The following is a 25,318-nucleotide window of genomic DNA, read 5'->3' as shown; positions in this document are numbered from 1 at the left end:
AAAAAATCAAAAAAATCCATTGAGTAATATATTCTATTCTTTTATATGTAGATGATTATATTTATGTATTTTGTTCTGATAATTGATAACTAAATCATTTTTATAGATTGAAATAAATAAAGATGAAAGTCTTATTATTGATAGGATTATAAAGAAAAAGATGTACAAGAGATACAAATAAGTAATCGTGCTCTATTTTATAATGAGCATTCTAAAATAATTGATGCTAAAATAATATTTCAAGAGATGATTTTTGTATCAGTAAAAAATCAAAGTAATTATATTATTTTTTACTATCATCAATTTAAATAATATGATTTTATGTTCCCATTTATAATACTTGATACAGTCTATAATACCTTTTGTATTATGTATCTTTCTAATCTATGAATTCTTTAATATTAGATATATATGATATTATTTATTTAAAAAAAATTATATCCTGTCCATCGTATTCGATTATAGACAAGTAAGGTTACAAGCTGGCATAATATTTTGGGGTTTTCGATCCTCAACGAAGACAGCTAACATCCAAGCTGAGCCAAGAGCTTTCGGGTTTTTAGACCGGGTGCGTGGGCGGTGCCATACGGCGATACTAGCTCCGAAGCATGTACTCCGGCTCAACCCTGACGCTCAGAACCACCCGGCACCTTCTCCTCCTCCTCCATTCTCCAATGCTCCCACGCCACCGCTGCTTATCTTGGCCTTCCTCCGCTGTTTCCAACCTCGCTGCTGTTCCTTCTCTGAGCGGTTCCTCCCTCCTCTTTCCCCTCCAAAAGCCCTCCTTCTTCCCTCGCTTCTGTTCCGCTGCCTCTCACGATAATGCCGCGGAGACGCAGCAGCACGGTGGAGATTCCTCGAAAACGGTCATTGCTCCCCTCCTTACCCTTTTCTTATTGTCGTTCGGTTTGTTGTTATTTCCTTTTTTTCTGTAGCTTGGTCGCTGGTAAGGTATCTGATAAAATGTCACAAAGGAGGGAGGTCCGTTAAATAACATGAAAGCATTAGAAAGGATTTTTGCGGACCGACCAAACTGCATCTTTTTTCCCTTGTAATTAGTTTTCATTGCTATATTAACTGGCAAGGGGTGAAAAGGTTAATGTCAGCAGGCAAAAGGAGAGAAAAAGAAACAACGAGCACCCAACGCCGACACCATTCATTTGAATGACTTAAAAAAAAAGGGAGTTCATAGCCTTGCTTTTGAGTGGTGGGAAAGTTGTTCAAGAAGCAAATATAGAAAAATTCTTCACTGTCCAGCTAAGTTCACCCCTCTTTCTGAAATTTTTTGTTGCATCCTGGAGTCCAACACCAAGACCTGGATTTGGACCTATAGCCTCTCCTGCAGTCAATGGAGAGTTTTCTATCTCTGTTCTATGATGTTGAGAATTGTTTGTTGGTGGCCTATGTGGATCTTCTAGGGGTTAGGCTGTTGGTTGTGCATAAGCCATTATTCATGGGTTTTATGTATCGTGAAATCATTTTCTGCATTCAATAAAAATTCTGGATCATATTGTCAAAGCAATAACATAGTATGAGTATAGGAATAACGTGTACATCTCAGCCTTTGTCATCTGATTGCTGTACCTGTCTTGCTATCTGTTTCAGAGCATCTTAAAATCTGGTTTATACCTTGTAGCGACACCAATTGGAAATCTCGAAGATATCACATTGCGGTACGTGTGGTTGTTTTTAGAATCTTGTATGTATCAATGCATGTAATATATGAAATGTATTCATAAATTTATATTAGTGCATTTCTTGGTATTGATACTCTTTCATCATGTTTGTCTCGTCCTCTATGAGACAGCCTAATGTATATGAACTTAATTGTATAAGGAATACATAAATCTAAAGGATTGAATTTGAGCAAACTTATTTTTATGATGATGATTGGAAGGAAATCTGCTTTGCTAATCAGTTGCCAAAGAAAACTAGATCATTGGCTGCATAACTTTTATTATACAGCTTTTTTCTAAGCATCTAGCAAATGCAGTTGTCAACTTTAGCTTGCAAGGTCAGTTTAGTTCCCTTCAATGACCAAATGACTTGTTTTGTAAGGTCTGAATGTCAAGTGGTTCTATTTATTTGGTAGAATTGCATTTTATATACATTTCTTTTTATTATTAGGTTTCACATAGAATGTCATTTTCCATCATAGCTGCTTAAAGTTTGAGTCTTTTTTGGAAAATAAATTTGAGATTGAGAACCTATCTTCTTCTAGTATTACCAACATGACTAGGATGATGCAAAACTCGAATTTCTAATTTTGGCTTCTCATATTTTGAAAATATTTGCCAATAAAGATGAATTAATGGTCATATGGCATGCCGCTTAGGGGCTATTTTATTGTTTGCAGCTATGTACATTGCAGGTCAGTTTGCTGCCAGTGACTTGCAGGCATTTGGGTACCTGCAATTCACTTCAGTCACAAGCAACTATATTGCAATTTTTGATCCTTTTGCTGCAATGGTTTGTGGCTGAACTTAATTGCAAGTAGTTGCAGCCATTTCTTGCAACGTGTCTTGGAACTGTCTTGGGCACAATCTTTGCCATCATGACCATCCCCTCCTTTTATCCATTAGTATAATATAATAATATGTTTTTACTATTGTAAAATTATTATTATTTTATTATGTAATATATAATGTTACCATGTATTTATAGTTTAATATAAAAATAATAATAAACAGTAATACTGTTAACATTCTGCTACGTCATTACACAATGCAACTCTAGTAGCACCACGCAATTTATGAGATATTATACTAACATAACATAGTAATAATTATAATAGTAGCAATTTAATAAAGAATGTTGATGTACTGTGTCACCTTAATCTTGAAAGTACTACAATAGTGATAAAAACAATTAAATATATAGTTATGACTATATTGGATCAGTAACTTTGGCTCGGTTAGTCTGATAATGATGCAATCCAACTATTATCTATTTCATGGTCAGGCTTACTATGGGTTGACTTGATTTGATAATGTCCTACATGACCATATTAACATAATATAATGTGTTTATATTATTGTATCATATAATATTAGCAAATAATTACACATAATGTTTAATTTGTGCTGCGATCCCTAAAACCCCATTCATTTATAGTTGTAAGTTAAAGATGCCATAAAAGATTAAGAACTTGGTTACTGGACTGCTAGGAAGATTAGAAGATGCAGAAATGGAACCATCTATCAAGGAAAGCAATAGCCAAAACACATTTCATTATAATGATGTGGTATAAGAACCATGCTGGTATGAACCATATTTATGAAACATGAACACAAACATTGGATATGGATATGACAAGATATGGATGTGCTGATACAACAGATCTTGAAAAGTTAGGACATGGTTTGATAGCATTCTGAATATATTCATTTTGTCACATTTGTTACTTGTATCATAATAATACCATTTTTTATCCAAAGTTAATGGTTCTAGTTTTTCAATTCTCTTTCCGTAGACTCTCCTTTTTTCTTAGTTATGGTACATATGATGATGAAGGCCAAATGGTGTTTTATTTACCTTAAGCAATCATGGATCAGAAAATGGCTTGCTTGACTTGAATCATCCCATAACATTATAGTCCCAAAAAATATTCAAAATATTCTCATGATGTGCTTAGAATGTTTGTTGACTCCAATAGCAATTTCTTTTATTTTTCAAAATAAGTTGTAGCTGACATGAAGTATCTGCATCTATTTATATTTGAGGTGTATTAGTATTTGATATGCATCGTATGTAGACATAGTTACATTAGTGAATTATTTCGTAAGTTTGCTTGTAGTGCTACTTGCATAGGTCAGCTTGGATTATGGGTCAATCCAACCTCAAGCAAACTAATTAGCCCATTCCAATCTCAGGTTAGCTAGTCAAGTATCCTGTTACAATCTGTAGCTCAACCTATAACACTCATCCAATAAAATAAGCAGGATAATAATCATAGTTTCCAAAACTCACTATTTCTTCCCCAAACTTGAATTGGCGATGCGCCAATTCCTGAAACATTCATAAATTACATATTCAGGTAAGACAACAACTCAACCAACATAAGCACTTTAGAAAGTTTTAAGGGTTTCATATAGTTCTAAAAACAACAGTATCAAGGAGGGTTCCAAACAAAACTATAAAGGCTGGTCCAATCCAACTATATCTAAGGTCTCGCTTTGATCTCACAGTCCAATCTTTACCCATTTCCTCCTATGTCTCGGGCTCTAAAAAAAGGAAATCAAAAGAACGAGCGGAAAGCTCAGAGAGCAACCAAAAACCCTTACTAGAGGGATCAAGCAAGTATAATATAAAAGCTTATCAACATCTTATATATAATTATTTGCAAATATCCATGTATATAGAAACTGTTTTCTAAAGTAATATTCCGCATACAATTTCAAGAACAATTTACAAATTGGTTTCCACAATCACATAACACTTAAACAACTATTTCTAGTAAAGAATAAATCCATCCCTAAATCAATATTTCACATATAATTTTGAAAGCAATTCATGCATTGTTTTCCACAACCATTATTTAAAACCTTTCAATATGTGAGACTACAGCCACGTTATCCCTGCGTAGGGCCAAGTATACTGCATTTAACCCTTGCAGAGCTGGTCTACTTTTCTGTATTAACTTCTGCGGAGTGGGTCCATTTTTTCACATTTAACTCTTGTAGAATAGGTCTACTGTACCACATTTAAACCTTGCAGAGTAGGTCATCTGTAATCAAGTTCTGGAGCAATCAATATGCCAACACATAACCCCCATTAATGGGGTCCAATAAGTAACCGGACTATGAGTCCAAAGCAAGCACACAAAACCCAATTGCGTAATAATATCATTTCATTTCCAATTTACACAGATAGATTCGTAGTTTATAAAGTCTTCAAGCATAAGAGATCAAATAATTGACTTACGTGCATTGTTTCCAATGTATTTAAACACTTTTAGAAATGCAACATTCAAAGTTATGTAGGAGTTTGACGTGATTCGAATATTTTTCTGCAATTCCGACAATGCTCCATAAATACATATGCACATGAGTTTCAAAGATGTTTATGAGTTTCTATAATAGAATAATCTCTTGCTTGATCCACTTTATTTGCAAATAAGGAATGCAAAGCAAATTACACAATTTTCAAAAAAAATTATAATAATTATCATAAATAAATCTAAACATGGGCATTGGGCTGGGCCGCCCATGACACGGCCCGATCTGGCATGAATTGGCATGGCCCACTTACTATAGTAATGAGCCGTGCTAGGTATGGCACATATAAGGGGGCCGGACTGGGCTGGAGGTTTTGCAACCCGTGGCCCAGGCCCGGCACGGCCTATAAGGGCCTGGGTTGGCACGACCCGCAGGCCAGACTGTGCTAGCCTGCTCCCTTAAGATGGACTGTGCCCTGGCATGGCCCGTGTGGGCTGTGCCTGGCACGATCTGTAATGATTTTTTTTTGAATTTAAAAAAAAAATTATAAATTAAAAAAAGGTTAGAGAGTAAATATAAAAAAGATGAGGGGATGTTGGATTTTTTTTTATAAAAATTAACTGCCACCTTATAATGGTGGGGGTTTAGTGTGAATCCCTATCGATTTATTAATAAAAATCAAAATAATACAAGGGAGAGAGGGGGGCTAGGTCAGACCTCTAGAATACAATGAGGGAGAGAGAAGAAATAGAGGTGACTCACCTCAATAATTAAAAAATAAAAAATATAATTATGAAAAATTAAGAATTGAAAATAAATGATAAAAATCTTATTGATCGTTGGTACTACTTGTGTTGTCATCATCAGATATTGTATCATGTCCACCTTTATCTTAAAATTTTTCATCAGCATCCAACCAATCTTTGAAATAGAGGAGCATCTCAATTGTGTCGTCGGTCATCCTACTTCTCTTTTCATTAAGAACATATCGATTTACACTAAAGTGGATTTCAATGCTATTGTGGATATCGGCACAATTAAGATATCGCATGCAATAGCGGACATAACAAGATATTGATTTTTAACACTCTTCCATCAGGCTAGCACATCAAGACTCTTTATTTGATTTTCATCATATACAGATTGAAGATCATTTCGTAAATAAAATTCAAATTTACTATTTAAAGATGAAGATGTAGATGAACTTGAAGCATATGCATGTTTCGTATGTGCAATGAATGAGAAAATAGATGATGAATGAAAAGTACTAGAAGAAGAGATGGAGCTTTGTAAAGTTGATGTGGGCAATCTAGATCTACGAATCTTTTCATCATATAAAGCATAAATATCATAAAAAAATTGGGTTATCTCAGCTTTAATGGGTTCAGGATCTTTAAGCATGTTTTTATTATATGCATCAAGTAAAATTAGCACATCATTCAATTTAACATGTGGATCAAATGCAGTAATTAAGTTATGCATAGGACATATCTTGTTCCAATACTCATTTTATTTAGATTCTATTTCTTCAATAATAGGTATTAAAGCATCATCATATCTATGTTATACAAATTTTTGGCTAATGATATATACTTGTTGTAAATATGAATAAAAGGTTAAATAATAAACATCAGAAAGAATATTAGTGGCGTTATAAAAACTAGCCAAAAAATCTTCCAAAATTTTGCCTTTATTTCAATCATTTTCAGTCAGTATAAAGCCTAATCCACGCTCATTAATATATGCACTTAATAAGTTTTTATATGGATATGCATCATATATCATGGTATATGTTGAGTTTCAACGAGTAACCACATCAAGTTTAAATTTTTTAAAACATTTACCATGATCCACACACAGTTGCTTAAATTTTTGAATTCTTGCTCTTGAAGCATGAATAAAAGAAATTGCATTTTTAATTTTTGCAATGATATTTTGAACTATACCCATGCCGGCTTGAACAGAGAGATTTAAGATATGACATGTACATCTAATATGCAATAAATTTTTATTTAGAATGGGATGTAATGAGTCCTTCAATAATACGACAGTAGAATTATTATTAAATGCATTATAAAAAATAATAGACATAATTTTATCATTAATGCCATATGAACATGCAGTTTGATAAATAGCATTAGAGATTTATTATCCAGAATGTGAAAAATCAAAAGCATGAAAAGCAAGAATACATTTATTTAATTGTCAATCATTATCAATGTAATGAGCAGTAACAATAATAAAACAATTACTACTAACAACAATAAAACAATTACTACTAACAAATGCTGACCAAACATCAGAGGTTAATGACAATTTTGCATTTAGGACAGTGAGAGTTTCAATCAAATTTTGTTTTATTGCTAAATAATTAATCATAGCCACTCTTCTAAATGTACGTCTACTAGTTTTTCTGTAAGTAGGTTGTTGAGTCAATTGAACATACTCTTCAAAATTAAAAGACTCACATAAGCTAAAAGGCAATTCATCCTTAACTATCATTTTACGAGTGCTTTCCTTTGATTTTCATGGTTATATGCAAAATTATGTACAAGACTACCTCTTTGTATATTAAGAGTGCTTTGAAGACAAGAATCACTCATCCTATGATTCTCTTGATGTCTCTTCAAATGGTCAGTTCTTCCACTACTAGCACAACTATATAATTTGGCATATTTTTTATATTTTGCTTTTAAAACTCCAATAATAACTCTATCAAAATCAGTCCATACAACACTAGTCCTCTTACGAAAAGAGGTTTGAGCTTCACTATTGATTTCAGAGGGATTAGGAACATTAGTTTCTTCCTCCTCAGAAACAGGAGGAATGCCACAATGACTCTTATCAAAAGATGCCATATCTAAATATGATGAATACAAATAATAAAAACTAACTACAAAGAGAAATTGAGTAGAGATAGAGCGGAGATTTGTAAGCTTCCTCTTGTGCTTAACAAGGACCTCCAATAGATAGACTAATCCTTCTTTTGTGTAGCACTTGAATATATAATCAAATTAAAAATTAAAGTGCTAATTGCTAATTAAATTTTGCTAAAAGAGAGAAGTAGTAGTAGAGAGGGAGAGGAGAATTGGTTTAGTGTGGTGAGAATGAAAGAGGAGGGAGTATTTATAGAAATCTAAATATTTTTATTTTTCCAAATTATCCCTAAAACTAGCTGTTTTATGACTGTTGGGGGGTTAAAATTGTTAAAATTTTAAAAATGGCCGTTAGGGGGGTTAAAAAATAGCTGTTGAGGGAAGTAGCCATTATCGGCCATGCCTGGCATGGCCTGTAACGGGTCCAAACGCCCCGTGCCAGGCACGGCCCGTCGTGAGTTCTTTTCTGAGCAAAAAAAGGCCCATCGGGCCTGCGGGCCTCATGGGCCAACTGGCATGGCCCGCCATCTTTGGGCCTAGGGTCCTGTCAGGCCAAGATTTTGTTTAAATAGACTAAACGAGCCATGCCTGGCATAGCCCGTTAAGCCATCGGCCCAGTGGGCTTTGGCTGTGTCGTGCCAGGCACGGCCCATTTTCCATGTTTATTCACGGCATGGTATTCTGTACCCGCCTGAACAGACCAGTACACCCTGTATCATACCTTACGAGCAGAGAATCGGTTCGGTTCAGGCTGATTTTTTGAAAAAATGGTCCAAACCGGACCGAACTGATTGATTTGGTACGGTATCAGTCCGAATCACCTGATATCGGACGGTTTGGTCCGGTGCATTACGGTACGGTACTGGTTCGGTCCGATTTGACTTGTTTTTCTTTCTTTTTTTTGGCCGTTGGATGGAATTTTTTTGATTTTTTTATTGTCGGTATGGTCTAGTATGATATGATACCGTACCATACTGATCGGCAACTGCATGGATTTCGGTATTGAGTCCGCGAATCTTGATTCAAGGGGTCCAATAAGTAGCCAAACTATGAGTCTAAAGCAAGCACACAAAACCCAATTGCATAACAATATCATTTCATTTCCAATTTGCACAGATAGTTTAGTAGTTTATAAAGTCTTCAAGTATAAGAGATCAAATAATTGACTTACGTGCATAGTTTCTAACGTATTCAAACACTTTTAGGAATGCAACATTCAAAGTTATGCAGGAGTTTGACATGATTCGAATATTTTTTTGCAATTACGGCAATGCTCCATAAAATACATATGCACATGAGTTTCAAAGATGTCTATGAGTTTCTTTAATGGAATAATCTCTTGCTTGATTCACTTTATTTGTAAATAAGGAATACAAAGCAAATTACACAATTTTCAAAAAAAAATTATAATAAGTGTCTCAAATAAATATTTTATAGATATATAATTAAAAACACTCTAGTTAGGTTAAGGTTAATTAACTTGTGAGTGTAGATTACGATCAAATCCAACAACAAAATTATCCCTCCAAGACCTAATAAACCATAGTACAATTATGTTAAGATAGGAATAATTTCTAAAGTCCTCCATGTTCTCAATTAACTCTTTCGAATCCATTTTTAAGGACCTTGAGGTATTAACAAAGGTCATTGATGGCGTTACAAAGCATACAATTATTTATGCTTAAAGCTCTTATTGGCCAAATCCTTGAACTGTCTATTATTAATCTAAATATCTAATTTTAATTCTTTCTCTTATTTTTCCTAAAATGATAATGCTAATCAGAGGTGATGGATTAAGCCAATCATTAGCTCACTAACCAACTAGGGGGAGGTTGGTTATTGTTTGCTTCCTTCCCTACAAACATAGGGATGATTGGGTGAGAAAAAATGAGGGAGATGTAGGGAGAGGATAAGTGAAACAAAGTGAGAAGAATTAAGGAGAGAGAGATGTGGGGAGGGGAAGGCTTGGTTTCCTCCCACAGTTCTTACACACATAGTGAGGGGTGAGAGAGATTGGGAGATAGAGAGAGGTGGGAGATGGAAGGGAAGGATTTCGTCCCTTCTCTTGATTCCTTTATTGAAAGAAAGAGTGAGGGGGAGAGAGAGTAGGAGGGATTGTATGAGAGAGAGAGGGAGGGTGAGGTATGGTGGGAAGGGGTTGCCCTTCCATCCTTTCCCTTCCATTGCTTTTCTTTCCTTTTTTTTTCCCTTTTTTCCATACATAGATAGAGACGAGACTCATGAGAGGGAGGAGAAGAGGAAAAGGCCAATGATAGTAGTCATTGGATTGTAGCAGCATGATGGATGTGTCGCTAGCCATGAAGAGGAGAAAGAGAGACATAGAAGAGAGAGAGGGGGAAGGAGGAGACCAGGGAGGATTTGCCTGATAGTGTCGATGCAGTTGGAGGAACTGGTGATGGCTTGGTGGTGGAGAGGAGGAGAAGAAGATGAGGGGAGTTAGGGGTTTCATTGAGGAGCGATAGGAAGAGGGGAAGGAGAGGATTGGGGCTGGGGTCGCATGCAACAAGGAGGAGAAAAGAAAAAGGGATAGGGAGAGGCTGAGGTGGTTCCGATGCCAAATTGACTTGGGTTGGCTCTTGGGCCGGCAAGGTGATCCCAACCTAGGATATCACAGAGTTAGGGTATGGCTAGGTCAGGTTTGGATTGTATCAGGGTTCTTGAGACCTGAATTGTTAGTCTAGCTTGAAATTGGGGGCTTTTTTGCTAGCCTAGATATAGACCACAATTATATAAGTGCCAAGTTGATGCAAAGTTCAGGTTGGCCAAAATTAAGTACAGCCAAGTTTGCACCCTTTGCTTTTGTGGTATTTGTATAATGCCCGTATAAAGAAATGAGATGTATATTTTACAAATCCCAGTATGGTTGCAATTTGTTTTGCTTTTAAACTTATTTGATTTGAGTAGGCTAGGGATTTGATGATTGGACATTGATATATGGATCAATACCGTTTGAATTCCTAATATAGTAAATTTTCAGTGTGGCCTCAAAAGGGTAGTGCTTTAAAGAAAACTAGAATTGTACCACAGAACTTGTAGATGCAACATGTTTTTAATCATGCTAACCTTCTAGTGCATTTTCATCTTTATGTAGTTTTAGAATACAAGAATTGACATACCCATCAAATCAAGGATTCAGGTCCCGCAAGACATTGGGATAGGGTACCATCCCATGTGTTAGGACAGGGCCGTCCCGCAGCGTCTCAACGTCCCGATCGGGCCATCTTGGAACATCCTCTATCCCAAGTGTCAGGATGGGGCAAAACAGTGGCGCATCCTGTTCCATAGGAAAATCAGGACAGCTCCATCCCACGGGATTTAAAACTTTGCATCAAACATTTGTATCAACCTCCATACTATATGTTGTGGCCCATATGAATACTTATTGGAATATAACAATCTATACCCATCTGGTTTCTATACATGTTTGAACAATCTGTACAAGCTTATATCCTATTTTCTTGTTTTAAAATTCTACTTGCCGAATTAAATAGGCGTTCTTTGTCATTCACAAAGCTGTTGACTCTTTTCATTTTCTGGATGAAGACCTGATATACAACACTAAAATGATAATGATAACTAGAGCATCAATTTTTGATGGGCAAAAAGTTAGAAATCATGGCTCCTAGCATGGTGTTCAACAAATTTTTAGTTTATTTATTTTGTAATGTACACTATTGCTGTTTAATTGCTTTGCATGATAACTTGAAGTTATGCCATGAACATGTAAAATTGCAAACAAGATAGATTCCTATGATGATTTTTGATCTTAAATACGATAGATTAGTTAAAAAGTATATTTATTTGTTTAGAATAGATGTTTACATTACTATAAAAGGAATTAGAATTCATCTATATTTATGAATTTTGCATACATAACATTTTTAGCATGCAAATTCCAAACCCTTTTGAAGGTTTACCATTCCATGTTGATGTGTGCCAAATATCAGTATGATACAAGATTATATGTTTACCATGTTGGGCCCTTCCAATGATAATAATACTTTAATTCATGGAACTGCATAGTGATTATGATCATAAAGTGACAATGAGCATACCTGTACTTTAATTGGCCTGAACTGCCCTTGTACTGGTTAGGATCACATTTTAGGGTGTTTTTACTGCCTTTTGTTCTTTCTATTTTTTTTTGTTTTTTTGGTTGTACTAGGCATCAACTATACCTTATCTTTGTTTGGCATAAATCTGCAATAGTAATTAGCAAGGATTCAGGTCCCAGCAGGATGTCTTATAGGGCACCGGGATTGGGTACCGTCCTATATATCGGGACATGGCTATCCCACTAGCGTCTCAGTGTCTTAATCAGGACGTTTTGGGACATCCCCTATCCCAAGTATCAGGACAAAATGGGACAACAACGCATCCTATTCAATGTGAAAATTGGGACAGCCCCGTCCCACGGAATTTAAAACCTTGGTAACCAGCGACTAATATGGGGCCATGCGATGTTAAAACCCTGTCATCTAATTTTAGTAAAGCCATATCTTCCAAGAAAAAAGCCTTACATACAGCAGTTGTTCACTTCAAATGGTGATGAAAAAAATCCTAAAGGGCATGGCTTTTGTTCAATGATACTGACAAGCATAAGCTAGGAATCTATGTAAATCTCATAATGGTTGAGCCATGGAGGTTTTGCTTGCTAGTGGTATATTGGCTTGGCATTGGCATGTTATGATCTTTGCTGTGCTAATGCCTAGCATGCAGTCTCTACCATGCAATCTTGTGTGCTTGTGAGGCACTAGGATGACACTTACTTTGTCATATTGTGCATGCCTATTAACACTTTTGAATCCATGATTCTCCCACAAACCAAACCTCCTCCCAGGGCTTGAATTATGGGAAATCCTTGTAGAAATTATGATTTAGTTTGATCATGGGCATTGTCTCCATTTTTTTGTTTTGAATTATAATTTCTGTTTATTTTTAGTTTATACTGCAAGTAGAATTCAATTAGTTCTTATCTGATCAACTTCTCCTTAATTCACCAATTGTAGGGCATTGCGTGTCCTTAAATCTGCAAATGTGATACTTACAGAAGATACAAGACATTCTAGGAAATTGCTTCAGTACTACAATATCAAGACACCTCTAGTTAGTTTTTTTATATATAGCTTTTTTTGATAGCTCTTTTGAGCTATAGTCCTATTGTTATATTTTAAGTGGCTTAATACAGGTTAACTTTTATGTTTCTTTCTAATTGCTAAATTTAGATTTGCAGCTTAGCTACCACAAGTTTAATGAGTCTGAACGTGAAACTACAATTCTAAAGCGGCTTCAACATGGGGATATTGTTGCATTAATTAGTGATGCTGGTACTCCATGTGTCAGTGATCCAGGCTTTGAACTAGTATGTGATTCATTAATAATTTTCTTGTTACTTCTATATTGGCAAAGAGAAACTGTTTTTAGATTCCTTGAATGATGCCTTATGCATTTGGTTTTAAGTTATTCTTATCAAGAAGAATGGAACACTTACTGTTCACTGCTTAAGTCAAACTTTTGAGCAATATATGTTTTAATATTAGATGGTTATTTCTTCTTTTGTCTCCTAGCAAATATTTTTGAGTGAAATATATCACCGTTGTGAGATGTCTGCAAGAAGGTTTGCACCACTGTATTTGCCTTTTCCAACTTCCGAAGCATATAAGCATTTTAATCTTCTACATATCTTGCATTCCATTTAGTGTCAAAAGTGGAGAGCAGGATGTCAAATTAATGATATGATATTGTTGTGTCATATGCTAAATTTCTTAATTTGGTCTTTCTAAAATTTGGAACATGGTAAGTACTTAATATAATTTACCATCTCCATCACCCATATACTTCTACATGGCTGAGTTGATAATACTCATACATGTATTTACTCCAGTATGGAGATTGAACTTTTAATGGTTTCTTCTAAATGAAAGTTCTTGATTTCAATAGGAAAGTAATTGTAGAATCCATGAACTAGATCTAAAGAGCTGAATAGATTCTTATATTTTCATTTTGGCTGTTTTTAACCCACAAGATTACTAAAGTATAACATTTGATGTACATAGTACATAAAAGCATTTACTACTAGGCCTCCGAAAATTTAAGCTGTTATGAAAAGGGTCAACACTGTATATCAAGCTTTACCATCCCCCCCTCATGTGTGGCTTGGACCCCACATGTGAGTAGATTCTTATATTTTCCTTTTGTCTGTTTTTAACCCACAAGATTACTAAAGTATATCACTTGATGTACATAAAAGCATTAAGTTACCTCTAGGCCCCCCAAAACTTAAGCTGTTATGGAACGGTCTACAATGTATATCAAGCTTTAACATCCCCCGGTCATGTGTGGCCTGGACACCCCCACCCTACCCACCCCCGGGTTCTCACGTGTGGCCTGGACCGTGCATTTGTGAAGGCATAAATGAATCAAGAATGACTCCAGATAAAAATGTGCGGCAACTTAGGAGCTTATCCATGATACATTTGTAATGACCTGGAACTTCACTCTAAAGGCTAGCCAAAATGTAGTATTTGAGTTCCTTGGCCATATATAATTATCCATGATCTCTCCAATGCACAACTGATGTGGGCCTAAACACATACTTGAACAACTCCTCATGAGGCAAGTCAAGAATGACTGGATTGGGAACTTGTCAACGGAAGAAAAGATGCAACAAATTAATAATTCAAATTGGTCTGAATTGGGATTTGAACACATGACCTTGCTCTGCTGCCATGTTAGACATTTAGTGGAAATATGCATGGTAGGTACCTTTTCTATCACATCTTTCATAGGAGGGTACCCTTATTCACAAGATATTACTAATCGACTACTTTTGACTTAACATCAAGCAAACTGGAAATTTATATATACATGTTGTCAATTGGTGCTGATTAAAGCAAGCTTATGATCTCAATGCAGGCAAAGTTATGTGCGAGGCAGAATATCCCTGTTATTCCTATTCCTGGGCCATCTGCTTTGCTTGCTGCTATATCGGCATCTGGGTTACCTACTAATGAATTCACATTTGGTAAAAACCCTTATAAATCTTTCACTTCCATGGGCACTGTTTTCATGATACTTGTTTCATATATTGTACCATACAGTTGGCTTTCTACCTAAACACACTGGATCAAGGAGAGAAAGACTCATGGTTTCAGCCAATGAGACAGCCACACAGATATTCTTTGTTCCTCCCCACAAGCTTCATCAATTTCTTGATGAAGCTTCTTCAGTATTTGGCAATTCAAGGTAAAAGATACAAAGAGGATTTTATGGTAAATGGTGCATCTCTATAACAAGATTGCTAAATGTTTTCAGAAATTATCTATGATCTTAGGTCAAAGGTCACTCAATTAATATATATTGTTTGTGACTGGCCAGTTGCAAAGTGCTAGATCTATCTGCTTCTGATCTTAAGTCCAAATTATTTAACTACCTCTTATCTAGGCCATAGCGCAACAGTTGTAATACTTTATAGTTTTTGTTGTTTTATGAGCAGCTTCTTTTGTCATCATCCCAATATGTTTGTTGGTGTGATTGAATGAACTGATTTTTTAGAGACATTTGATCTATGCTTCAATGATTACTTCTTTCGCTTCATATTTTTTTTGCTAGGAGATTTTAATGCAAGGTTGGTGGTACAAATACTAAGACTCATGCCAGTTGCCTAGTGGTGCGGTACGGTATGGTATAGTATTGTTACTATGCCATTCCGGTCTGCTTTGGACCCCTTTTTTATTTTCAAATTTTGAACTGAAGTTGGCATATGGTTTGCTGACTTAATTCAAAAGTTGAAGAGAGAGAGAGAGAGAGAGAGAGAGAGAGAGAGAGAGGTTGGGACTGCTTCAGAATGAAGATGTGTCAAGGAGACTGCATGGTGAAGAGGGAGGGGTTTAGAGAGAGACAGGGGGAAGAGGAAGACAGAGAGAGAGGGAGGGAGGGAGGGAGAGGAACTGGATGGCTATAATCTCTTGCAAGTTGTAATGGATGGCGATGATAGGTTGTAGGAACTTGGTCGGCATCATATCGATGGCTACGATTATCCGCCTCTTGGGACAATCAAGTTCCCTTAGAGTGGGGGTTAGAGAGAGGGAGAGGGAAGGAGGGAGGTAGTCGATGCACCTAGGACGGTCATCAGAGTGAGACAGGTGAGGGTGGGAGAGTGTGAGTGAGTGGGAGAGGAAAGGAAGAAACGAAGCCCTAAATCTCGAATTGATTCCATTTTGATTTTATAGCATGAAATGTGCTGGCAACTGACTGATCCAGAACTGGCTGGTTTGGCATTCCTTACTTTAATGTTTTAAACTTGTCTGTCGGGTTGTTTTATAACAAATGTTCTTCTAATAGAACATGTTATCATATGATGTCACAACATCTTGATGCTCAAACTTATTTGAATCCCTAACTGTGACATTTATAGTTCATTAAATATGGATGCAGAAGTAATTTGATATTGAAGTATTCTTAAAACAAACTAAATGGTCTAATAGAGCATTGCCAGAAGTGCAGTATAAGTCATAATTTAAGATAACATCCAGTCATAAAATTTAAACGTTGCCTGTCATACATAATATCCTTTCAATATTACAAACAATATGCTGCCAAACTACTATATAAGCCATGTTATCACAATGATCAGTATACTGAAAATGCACTCCAAATGCCAATTCCACTTTTCTTTTGAAGGTTCATCTCAACTAAAACAAGCTATATTGAGAATGTTTGACTATAAGTGGAGTAAGCTACGTAGCTCAGCGAGTACAGTTTTACCTGGTTACAAGAATTTTCCACCGAGAAGGGATGATTCTAAAACATAAAATAAGTCAGTTTATCACCAGAAAGATCAACTGATGGTTTGATGAGACAGTTTTATGATGAAATACCAAAAACTAGAATTTTCTAATAAGGATCAAGACAAACTATGAAAGAAGAATATGTGATTGTAAAAAAGAGTTCAAAACTTCAAATAATTACATAAGATCGTACTCTTATGAAGGTCGCTTGTATCCTCAAGGCAACATATATCCTAATTGCTGATATTGATGATGTCACATATATCCTAGCTGACATACTATATGAGACTGCATATGCTCAAAATTCACATATGCCACTTGGCCAAGGGTCCACATATATACTTAATTGTTTATTTGAATGAGGCAAAATATGCCACCCAGCAGGAATCCTCATATATGCTCATCTATAATTCAAATGGAGCCAAAATACCAATTAGCTAGATGTTCACATATATCTTTAAGTATGGTGTCTTTTTTCAAAAAAAATAGGAATTCAAATATGCCAGTAGTAATTAGAAAGCTCCAAAGAGAATAAAAACTTGAGTACCAATAGATGCAGAAGATTCTAATAAGAACAGATCTTCAAGTCAGATTACTTGATGTGTGTTCAAAAATATTAAATTGGGAATCATATGACTTAAGAGCATAGTATTCCGTATCAGCCCAAACTAATAGGTACACCCGTACCATACTGTACCGGCGGAAAATCTGTTCGATTCAGGCCAATTTTTCGATACATGGCCTGAACCGCACCGTATCAATCGGTTTGGTACGGTTTCGGCCCGAACTGCTCGAAATCGGTGGTTCAGTCCCGTTCGGTGCTGTATGGGTCCGGTTCGGTACGGTTCAGCACGTTTTTTTTTTAGTGGTGGTGGGTGGGAATTTTTTTAATGTCGGTATGGGTTGGTACGGTACGGTACCGTACCATATCGAGCAGAAATCGATACGGGTATCGGTACCGGTTCCTGAAACCTTGCTTAAGAGTTTTCCAAATGGAAATGAAATCCTAATTTCAAACTAATCTAGGCCTAGATGTCCCATAAAGAATCATGAATTGTTTTTGCAACTACTTGTAGTTTTCAAAAACTTCTATTGGCTCTGGTTTAAATTTTCAGGATCAAAATTTAAAAGGAAACCATAAGGTTTTGAAGTCACCATAGGGTTTATGACATGACTGCATCCTGTAAACCTGAAGCGAACCAAAGTTCTGAATGTTGATCCAAGTAAAAATCCTTATTTTTCAAATGGACTAATGTTTTCTAGTTTCAAACCAGCATAAAGAGTTGTGGTTGACAAGGCGGATAAAGAAATATGGTTGACAAGGCTGATAAACATAGGATATATCCTATACAAAGATGTAGGGCTCAGGTACTTACAAAGGAAATGTAGATTTTCAAACTGACTATGACTTTAGAATTTAAAATCAACTATAAACTTGACAATATAAGACTCAAAAACAAAAAGCAAATTCTAAATTCTACCATTATGAAGGACGTATTGTATAATGAAAATGAAATATGCAAAATCCTTGTCTGAACTTCACTTTCGTCATCTTCTATTCCCTATAGTTCTTAACTTTTGTCTTTATCTCTGTTGCTCAAAAGCATATTCCCTCGTTCTCTCTCCCTTGCCTATTGGCTCTATTTATAGGTTGTGGTAGGGCACCTGCGATGAGGTGGTTCACTAGGTTGACTCGAACAGATCGTCCGGAAGGCCATGTTTAGTTCCCAGATAATTCTAATCAATATATTTCAATAACTTAATCAGAAAAAATACCTATTTCGCATTAACCAGATAAAACTATTTCAATCCCTCCCCTTTAGATAGTTTAAACCTAGTTAAAGCTGAATAAGTACCAAAATTTTGCTTGCAATGGTTTCTGAAAGTACAATAGTACCCATTGCTGGGACTTTATTTAGGTGTCAAAAATGTTGTTTGGCTGAATAAACCTAAATAAATCTGATAAAAAAATGTACCTTGCCTGGATTTATTTAGGTTTGTATGAGAAACTAACGGGGCCAAAGTTGCTTTGGTACCCTTACTAGAACAAGACTGACCCAGCAAGTAGACAGACAAACTTCCAATATTTTACAAGACAACCAGCATTGGCAGCCCAGACAGCAAGCAAAACCCTGGCATTAATATTTTGCATAGTATTTGAGAATTGAGGAGATTGATTTATCAATAACTATTGGATGTTGCCAGGTTGATACTTTTCATTGACTCACTACATCTTATTTGGTATATTATGTTTTATTTATTGGATGACAAGTAATTTTATGTTTTGTCTTTATGCTTATTAGTTTCTAATTTATTATTTTTTTGCCACCTTGACCTTTCAATGTCCATCCAGCCTTAGGTCCCTTGGTGCCCATCTACCACCTATGGTCTTTCAGAACATCCAACCCTCATTTACATGAATATTATTTAAATAAATGTCCTCTTATTTTTTTTTTAAATCGCCATTTACTCAAACTATTGCGAATAACTAGAGAACTGCCCTCCATTTGAGTTCAATAAAACTAGGCTAAAGTGCAAAATTTATCAAAATAAGGCAGTCAACTTGCTAGATCAGGAACACATTCAAGAGTTTTGGGTTAGGTCAAACAAGTGGGTTTTAAACCACAAGGAATACTCAATGTTAAAATAACATGCTCTTATTGTATCTAAACATTGCTGAACCTGAAGGTCAAGTAGAAAAAAACTTCTACACTTTAGCCTCCAAAATATTCATCCAACATGACTACAATAAGCACAAAGCACTTAGATTAAAAAAAATTGATGTTCAGAAGTTACAAACATGCACATATGTGTGCACATGCACACGTACATGTGCATGTGTGTAGACAGGCAGAGAGAATATGTATGCGTGCGTCTGATCTACCTATCCAATCTCACTCCACATACATGCGTACATATGTATTGATTCATTGGCTATTACTGAGTAATCTTCCAGAGGAAGGAATTTGGTCAGAAATGTTGATTCATCCATGTAGTTAGCTTCTTTGACTTGTACGAATTAGTTTCCTAGGATTATTTTGTAGTTATTCTCCCGATTGCTAATAATGAAATAAGGATAATGCCAAAAAGCTCTCCAATCTCCATTTAACCCCTTTTACCTCCTAGTCACACTATTGTTACTCTTGCTATGTCCAGCAAGCCTGCTATAAATCATGTGGATTTGTCTATATGAATCCTTTTTCTCCATTTACTTTGAGTAAGGGTTGTTTTTCTTAGGGATGTTAATTGGACTGAGTCGGAGCTTGGCTTGGACTGATTTTAACTTGAGACACTGGAACCTAACTCGGTCAGCATAGGAAAGTTTCCAGCCTGGCCTGGCTCATCATGAGTTAGTTTTAATACGAGCCGGTACCAGTTTCTTGCTACCTAACTCGGTATGGGGCTTGTACCTACTTGAAGTTGAGTCTTGTACTAGTTTTTTGCTGGTACAATGTGGTACTCCCGGTACTAGGTGGTATGGCAGGACCAGATGTAGGGATATTGGAGTTTTTGCATATCCTTGTGCTATTGCCCTTGACTCTTCTTTGAGTCTTTAATTGATAAGACATTAACTCATTGTAATCATAGATCCACCTCAAGCATTCTCGTCTTTGTGATGCTCATATTATATGAATGGAACCTTATGATTGCCCCATTATTTTTTTCTAATCTATACAACATCTCCTTCATGTTGTCATTAGAAGACATTTTGAGGTTGTTGAGAGAAATTTCACATGGGCTGATGATATGAAGAAGTCCAAGGCCCAAGATATCCAAACCTGATAAGCCTGCCTGCTAAACCCTTGTCGACCTATTGTCGGCTATAACCCTCATCGCTTCATCACCGACTAATCCTCGACTTCTGCCTTGTCGGCGCTCCGCAACCTGAGCAGATGAAGATCCGCCGATTGGCTCTCGATAACCCGCATCCGAGATGGCCTATATTTCTTCGATGGCTGATCCCTGTAGCCTAGGCTGAAGAGTCATCGACGTGCTCGAATGATTAGATCAGTTTGACCAGATAATGGTCTTCAATTGATCACACCCGGTCGATCGGCCTTCTGCTGCCAAACGGACCCTCAGCTCTTGACTTTTCAATTTGAGGACAGCATAGAGTATCCGACTTCTAATCGTGACCGACCAATCTTCGGCTCGTCGATATCAATTTGGCATACCAGCTTAAAATTCAACGTCTGCTAGGTGACAGCTATCACAAAATAGATAAGAAAATCACAACCACCCATATCCTGAGAGTTCTGAACGACAGTTTCACCACTACACGCAAATTGCGCTCCAGTCGAACGGGATCGTGCCAACCGACTTACCAACGGAAGGTTCTGCCTCCATCCATAAAAGGAGGCCCAAAGGAGACCCTAAAGAAGATGCGTCGAAGCTTATTTTTGGTCGATCACGGCGACCTTTGGCTTTTTGGAGGTACCTTTTGATACTGGTGTTGGAAATTGTGTTCTAAAACCAATCGTGTGACGATTGAGTTCATCTTTGTATATGAATTATTGATTGTTGAATAATAGTTATTCTGATATTTTTCATCACAAAGTGACATCTTCCTTGAATTCTTGTACTGTGATGAAGTCCCTAGAACTATGCTAGTGTACGATAAAGAGAAGATTTATCGTATAGTTCTTAAACAAGTTCACGATCAAATGATACGTCATTACAGGATGATGAGGTTTATCAAGTGAAGGTCGTTGTGTGCCATATGGGTTGGTTATCCTCTTAACCAAGGAGTGTGGTGACACTGGTATGGCATACAGGTGAGATGTAAGGGTACATCGTCATTGAACAAGTAACTCACTTGCTGAGCGTTCTGCTGTCAAGAGCTGCTCGCAAAATACATGGGTATAAATGTCCTTCAGATCTGAGATCATCATAGTGACTTGCAAGCAACTCACTGTGCTTTGGTGTCAAACTACCTAAATTTTTAATGCAGTGATGGAAGGCTACTGGGTATAGTCAAGTACTTGCGAAATCTGTGTGTGGATCAAGATGGGATTGACACCTCTGGATTATTGGAGTTGATGTATCGCTGTATTTCAATTTAGTAAAGCCTTGGCCAGGGTAATCCATGAAATGGATTTGAAAGGTTGAAATACAATGCGGATGAAGTAATCTCGATTAACAGTTAATCTGAGACCATCCTAGAGCATCCAAGATCAAAAGGATGAATTATGCGGTAACCATGAGTATGAGTTCTGAAATATTATTTTGCGATAATTCGATCTATCTGGACGTCGGGAGCCATTGTAGATGGTATCTCGATTAGTGCAGGAATTAGTTCCTGTGCTACCGGCTTAGTGTTTGAACCTATGGAGTCATGCACATAAGTCAGACAAAGTAGGAAGGAATTAACCTATGTTTATATGTCCAATCTGGAAGTACTTGACTTGATTGAACATATAAGCTAACTTGAGTGAGAATTGAGTTATGGGTCAAACGGGATTGAAGAGTTGACTATGTCTAGCTAGCACTACACATGAAGTTCAGGTTCAATTTTGGGGATGAACAATTTCTATCTATGATCCATGGAACATATGAAAGATTGGATTTAAGTACTAATTAATTTTAGATTAGATCTGAATTAATTAGACTTAAATAGGTCCAAAATCCAAGTTAGACTTGATATAAAAGTCCTAAAGAGTTTAGGATTGACAGCCTTTCGAAATTATTTCGAACCGGCTTCGAATCGGACTCGAATCGGATCTGTTTTGGATGAGATATGAGTATTCCTACTTGCACTGGGAATACCCACTCATGAAGCACGACCAAAAATTATTTTGGTGCTTATTTGGGGCGTCCCAAGGGGTGTGGGAGTGGGTGCAAAGTGGATGTCATAAGTAATGGCAATTATATCTCATGTAGGAGTCCTTTCATGAGTATTGGACCAATTCAAATCAGATTTGAATAAAGAGTCCTCTCATTGGGTCATGAGAATCATCTATAAATAGAGAGGGTCTATCTATGGATGAAAGAAGAGAATAGAATAGCAAACAAATCAAATTGAGAGAAGAAAAAAAGAGAAAGAGACAGGCGTGTGAAGAGAGGTCCTTCATCTTCTACATCTCTCCTTTTGTTGCTGCTTCTTCTCCTTGGGCGTGGATCCTTCTTGGGCATCCTACCTGCTGGTGTGAGGTGTCACATCATCACATCTCATTCCTCGATTGATTGTGAATGCGAAGCCAATTGGATTGGAGTTCATCCTGCTTTCCTGCGGCGTTTGATGTGCATGCGAAGTAGAGGATCTGCATATTCAGGCCTCCGCAAAGGTTATATTAGATAATTTGGGATTTGATCCTTTGTTTCGCTGCAATTCAGGTAAGAATTTGATCCTTAAATAATTAGAACATTAGAGAAAATTTTTAGATGCAATCTGGGCATTCTGGAGGGAAACTGTTTCCTTCCCTTCCCTTCAACTGGAGCCTTTCTCTTCTTTGAAAGGTTTCGCTTTATCTTGGCGAGATCCTTAGGCCTCATCTCTGTGATTATCAAAATATGGTCAAAGATAGAAAAGGAAAGAAATAAGAAAGAAGGATGACTACACTACTCATCCCTGGGGCCGGCTTGACTAAGCCCTACATTATAGAAGGCTTCATCAGACAACAACTCATCAATGGAGGGAACTTCGAAATCCCTAAGGATCTTAAAACGATCCTCTTCCTTGGCCCTCAATTTTGAAATTTCGAATGCTGGAGCTTCTGGCTGACCCTAGCTCGGTAAGTTCCAATCATCTATCAAAGAGTTCGAAACAAATAGAAACTGCGAATGGAGGAAGGAGCATCCTTTATCAAAGGAGAGACCCTTCTGGGAAGAGACAGACCACTAGTCCTTAGCATAAGCATGCTTCTTAATGGTGAAGGAGTGGAAAGGAGAGAGATGGCCAAATATTGGCCAAAACGTAAATGACTAGAATCTACGACAAATCTGAAGGAATTCGGGACAATCGCATAGAGGGAAAGGCCATAGGAGCGAAAGATGTCAAGGATGAGAGGGGGAATAGGGAATTTCAAGCCTGCTTGGAGCGCTTCTTTATACATGCCGAGCCGATCAGGAGGTGGATTATTCACCCGATCACCGACCCTAGAGAGTTCTAAGTCGAACTCCGAGGGGACTTCGTACCAAATCCGTATCCGACTCAAGTCGTTTGAGCTTAGTATGGAGCCAAAAGCATCAGGCCCAACCTCGCTCCATTTCTCGATCGGATTTTCAAGATTCGCCATCGAAAAAGACCAGTCTCCTGCAGAATCTTCGGAACCCACCATTTAATCAAAGTGAAGAAGCTAAAAAAGTAGCCCAGAAAAAAGGAAAGAAAGAAGGAAAAAATAGAGGGGCGAGGAAGGATGATCAAGAAAACCCACCTGAGAACAAAGGTAAACAATAGAAAAGTGAAACAGCAGAAAAATACCTTCAAAAGCACTTCTGAGAGGTTGCAGCGAAGACGGAGCTGAAGAAAGACGAACTTGGCACGGGAGCAACCCAGACAAAGAGGACAGGAAAAAGAGAGGAAGAATGAAAAAGTCTAGAAACAATTGGAGAGGCCAAAAAAGGGTTTTTCCCTATTTACGATTGAGGGAATATAATTCTCAGAGATATCGAATTATCTCCTGCCAAACAACCTGCAGCACGTGGTGCCTCCCTGTTTGTTAGCCATAGCCACCAGTTGGTCGAATTGATGCCATGCTCTAAAAGAGATATCTGTCGGATTTCGAATCAACGCTCATTTAATTCAATTATGATGGTTTGGCTATGTCGCTTCACATCCGTTCCAAAAGTTGTGCACATTCCATCAACTGAAAAGTCTCTTCATATCCTCGACTTAGGGAGGCAGGCGTACTCCCTTCGTCCGATCAAAGCTTGGACTCGAGAGTAGGGGGTGTGTTCGAAAAATTTCGCATTGACCAATGATATGAAGAAACTTAAGGCTCAAGATGTCCAAGCTTAGTAAGTCTGCCTGCTAAACCTCCGTCGACCTATTGTCGGCCATAACCCTCATCGCTTCGTCGCTGACTAGTCCTCGACTTCTTCCCCATCGACTCTCTGCAGCCTAAGCAGATGAAGATCCATCGACTAATGCTCGATAACCCTCATCCGGATCCGTCGATATTTTCTCGATGGCCGATCCTTATAGGCTAGGTTGAAGAGTCATTGACGCGCTCGAATGTTTAGCTCAGTCTAATCAGATAATAGTTTTTAATCGATCACATCCGGCCAACCAGTCTTTTGCTGCCGAACGGGCCTTCAGCTCTTGATTTCTCTATCTGAGGACGGTACAAGGCATCCGACTTTTAATCGTGATCGACTAGTCTTCGGCTCGTCGATATCAGTTTGGCACACCAACTCAAAATTCAATGCCTTCTAGGTGATAGTTGTCACAAAATGGATAAGAAAATCACAACCATCATATCCCGAGGATCCTGAACGATAGTTCCATGCCCCAATCGGATGGGATCGTGCCAAATGACTTACCAGCGGAAGCTCTCGCCTCCGTCTATAAAAGGAGGCCCAAAGGAGAGCCTAAAGAAGGTACATCATTACTTTACCTTTCATGCTCCTCCATCTATTGAACAAAAATTCTGATTTGAGCGTTGGAGGATCCCCACGGGAGCAACCTCTGGCCTAGACTTTTGTGCAAGTCACACCCCCGGGAGACCCCTCTCGCCGTCTGCTCCAGCATCCTGGT

At 37.4% G+C, this 25,318-nt stretch overlaps 1 protein-coding gene across 5 annotated transcripts in view; it reads left to right on the top strand.

Moving 5' to 3' along the window:
• Positions 1 to 482: 482 nt before the first annotated feature.
• LOC105042246 (uncharacterized) overlaps positions 483 to 25,318 on the top strand; it is a 38,818-nt gene continuing 13,982 nt past the window's right edge. For 3 of the 5 annotated variants that reach the window (XR_012139662.1, XR_012139663.1, XR_012139661.1), the window contains exons 1-6: positions 483 to 866; positions 1,606 to 1,673; positions 12,844 to 12,940; positions 13,068 to 13,196; positions 14,750 to 14,858; positions 14,935 to 15,079. Coding sequence is in view for 2 of the 5 variants with exons in the window: in XM_073253736.1 (XP_073109837.1) it covers positions 609 to 866; positions 1,606 to 1,673; positions 12,844 to 12,940; positions 13,068 to 13,196; positions 14,750 to 14,858; positions 14,935 to 15,079 (806 nt within the window). In the remaining 3 variants the exon portion in view is untranslated. The remainder of the gene's footprint in view (positions 867 to 1,605; positions 1,674 to 12,843; positions 12,941 to 13,067; positions 13,197 to 14,749; positions 14,859 to 14,934; positions 15,080 to 25,318) is intronic. The other 2 variants (XM_073253736.1, XM_073253735.1) reach the window with 2 other exon arrangements.

Source organism: Elaeis guineensis, chromosome 3 (genome assembly GCF_000442705.2).
Source record: "Elaeis guineensis isolate ETL-2024a chromosome 3, EG11, whole genome shotgun sequence".
Classification (NCBI taxonomy): Eukaryota; Viridiplantae; Streptophyta; class Magnoliopsida; order Arecales; family Arecaceae; genus Elaeis; species Elaeis guineensis.
The sequence above is the reverse complement of the archived record's forward strand: the minus strand, read 5'-3'. Positions and strand labels throughout refer to the sequence as shown.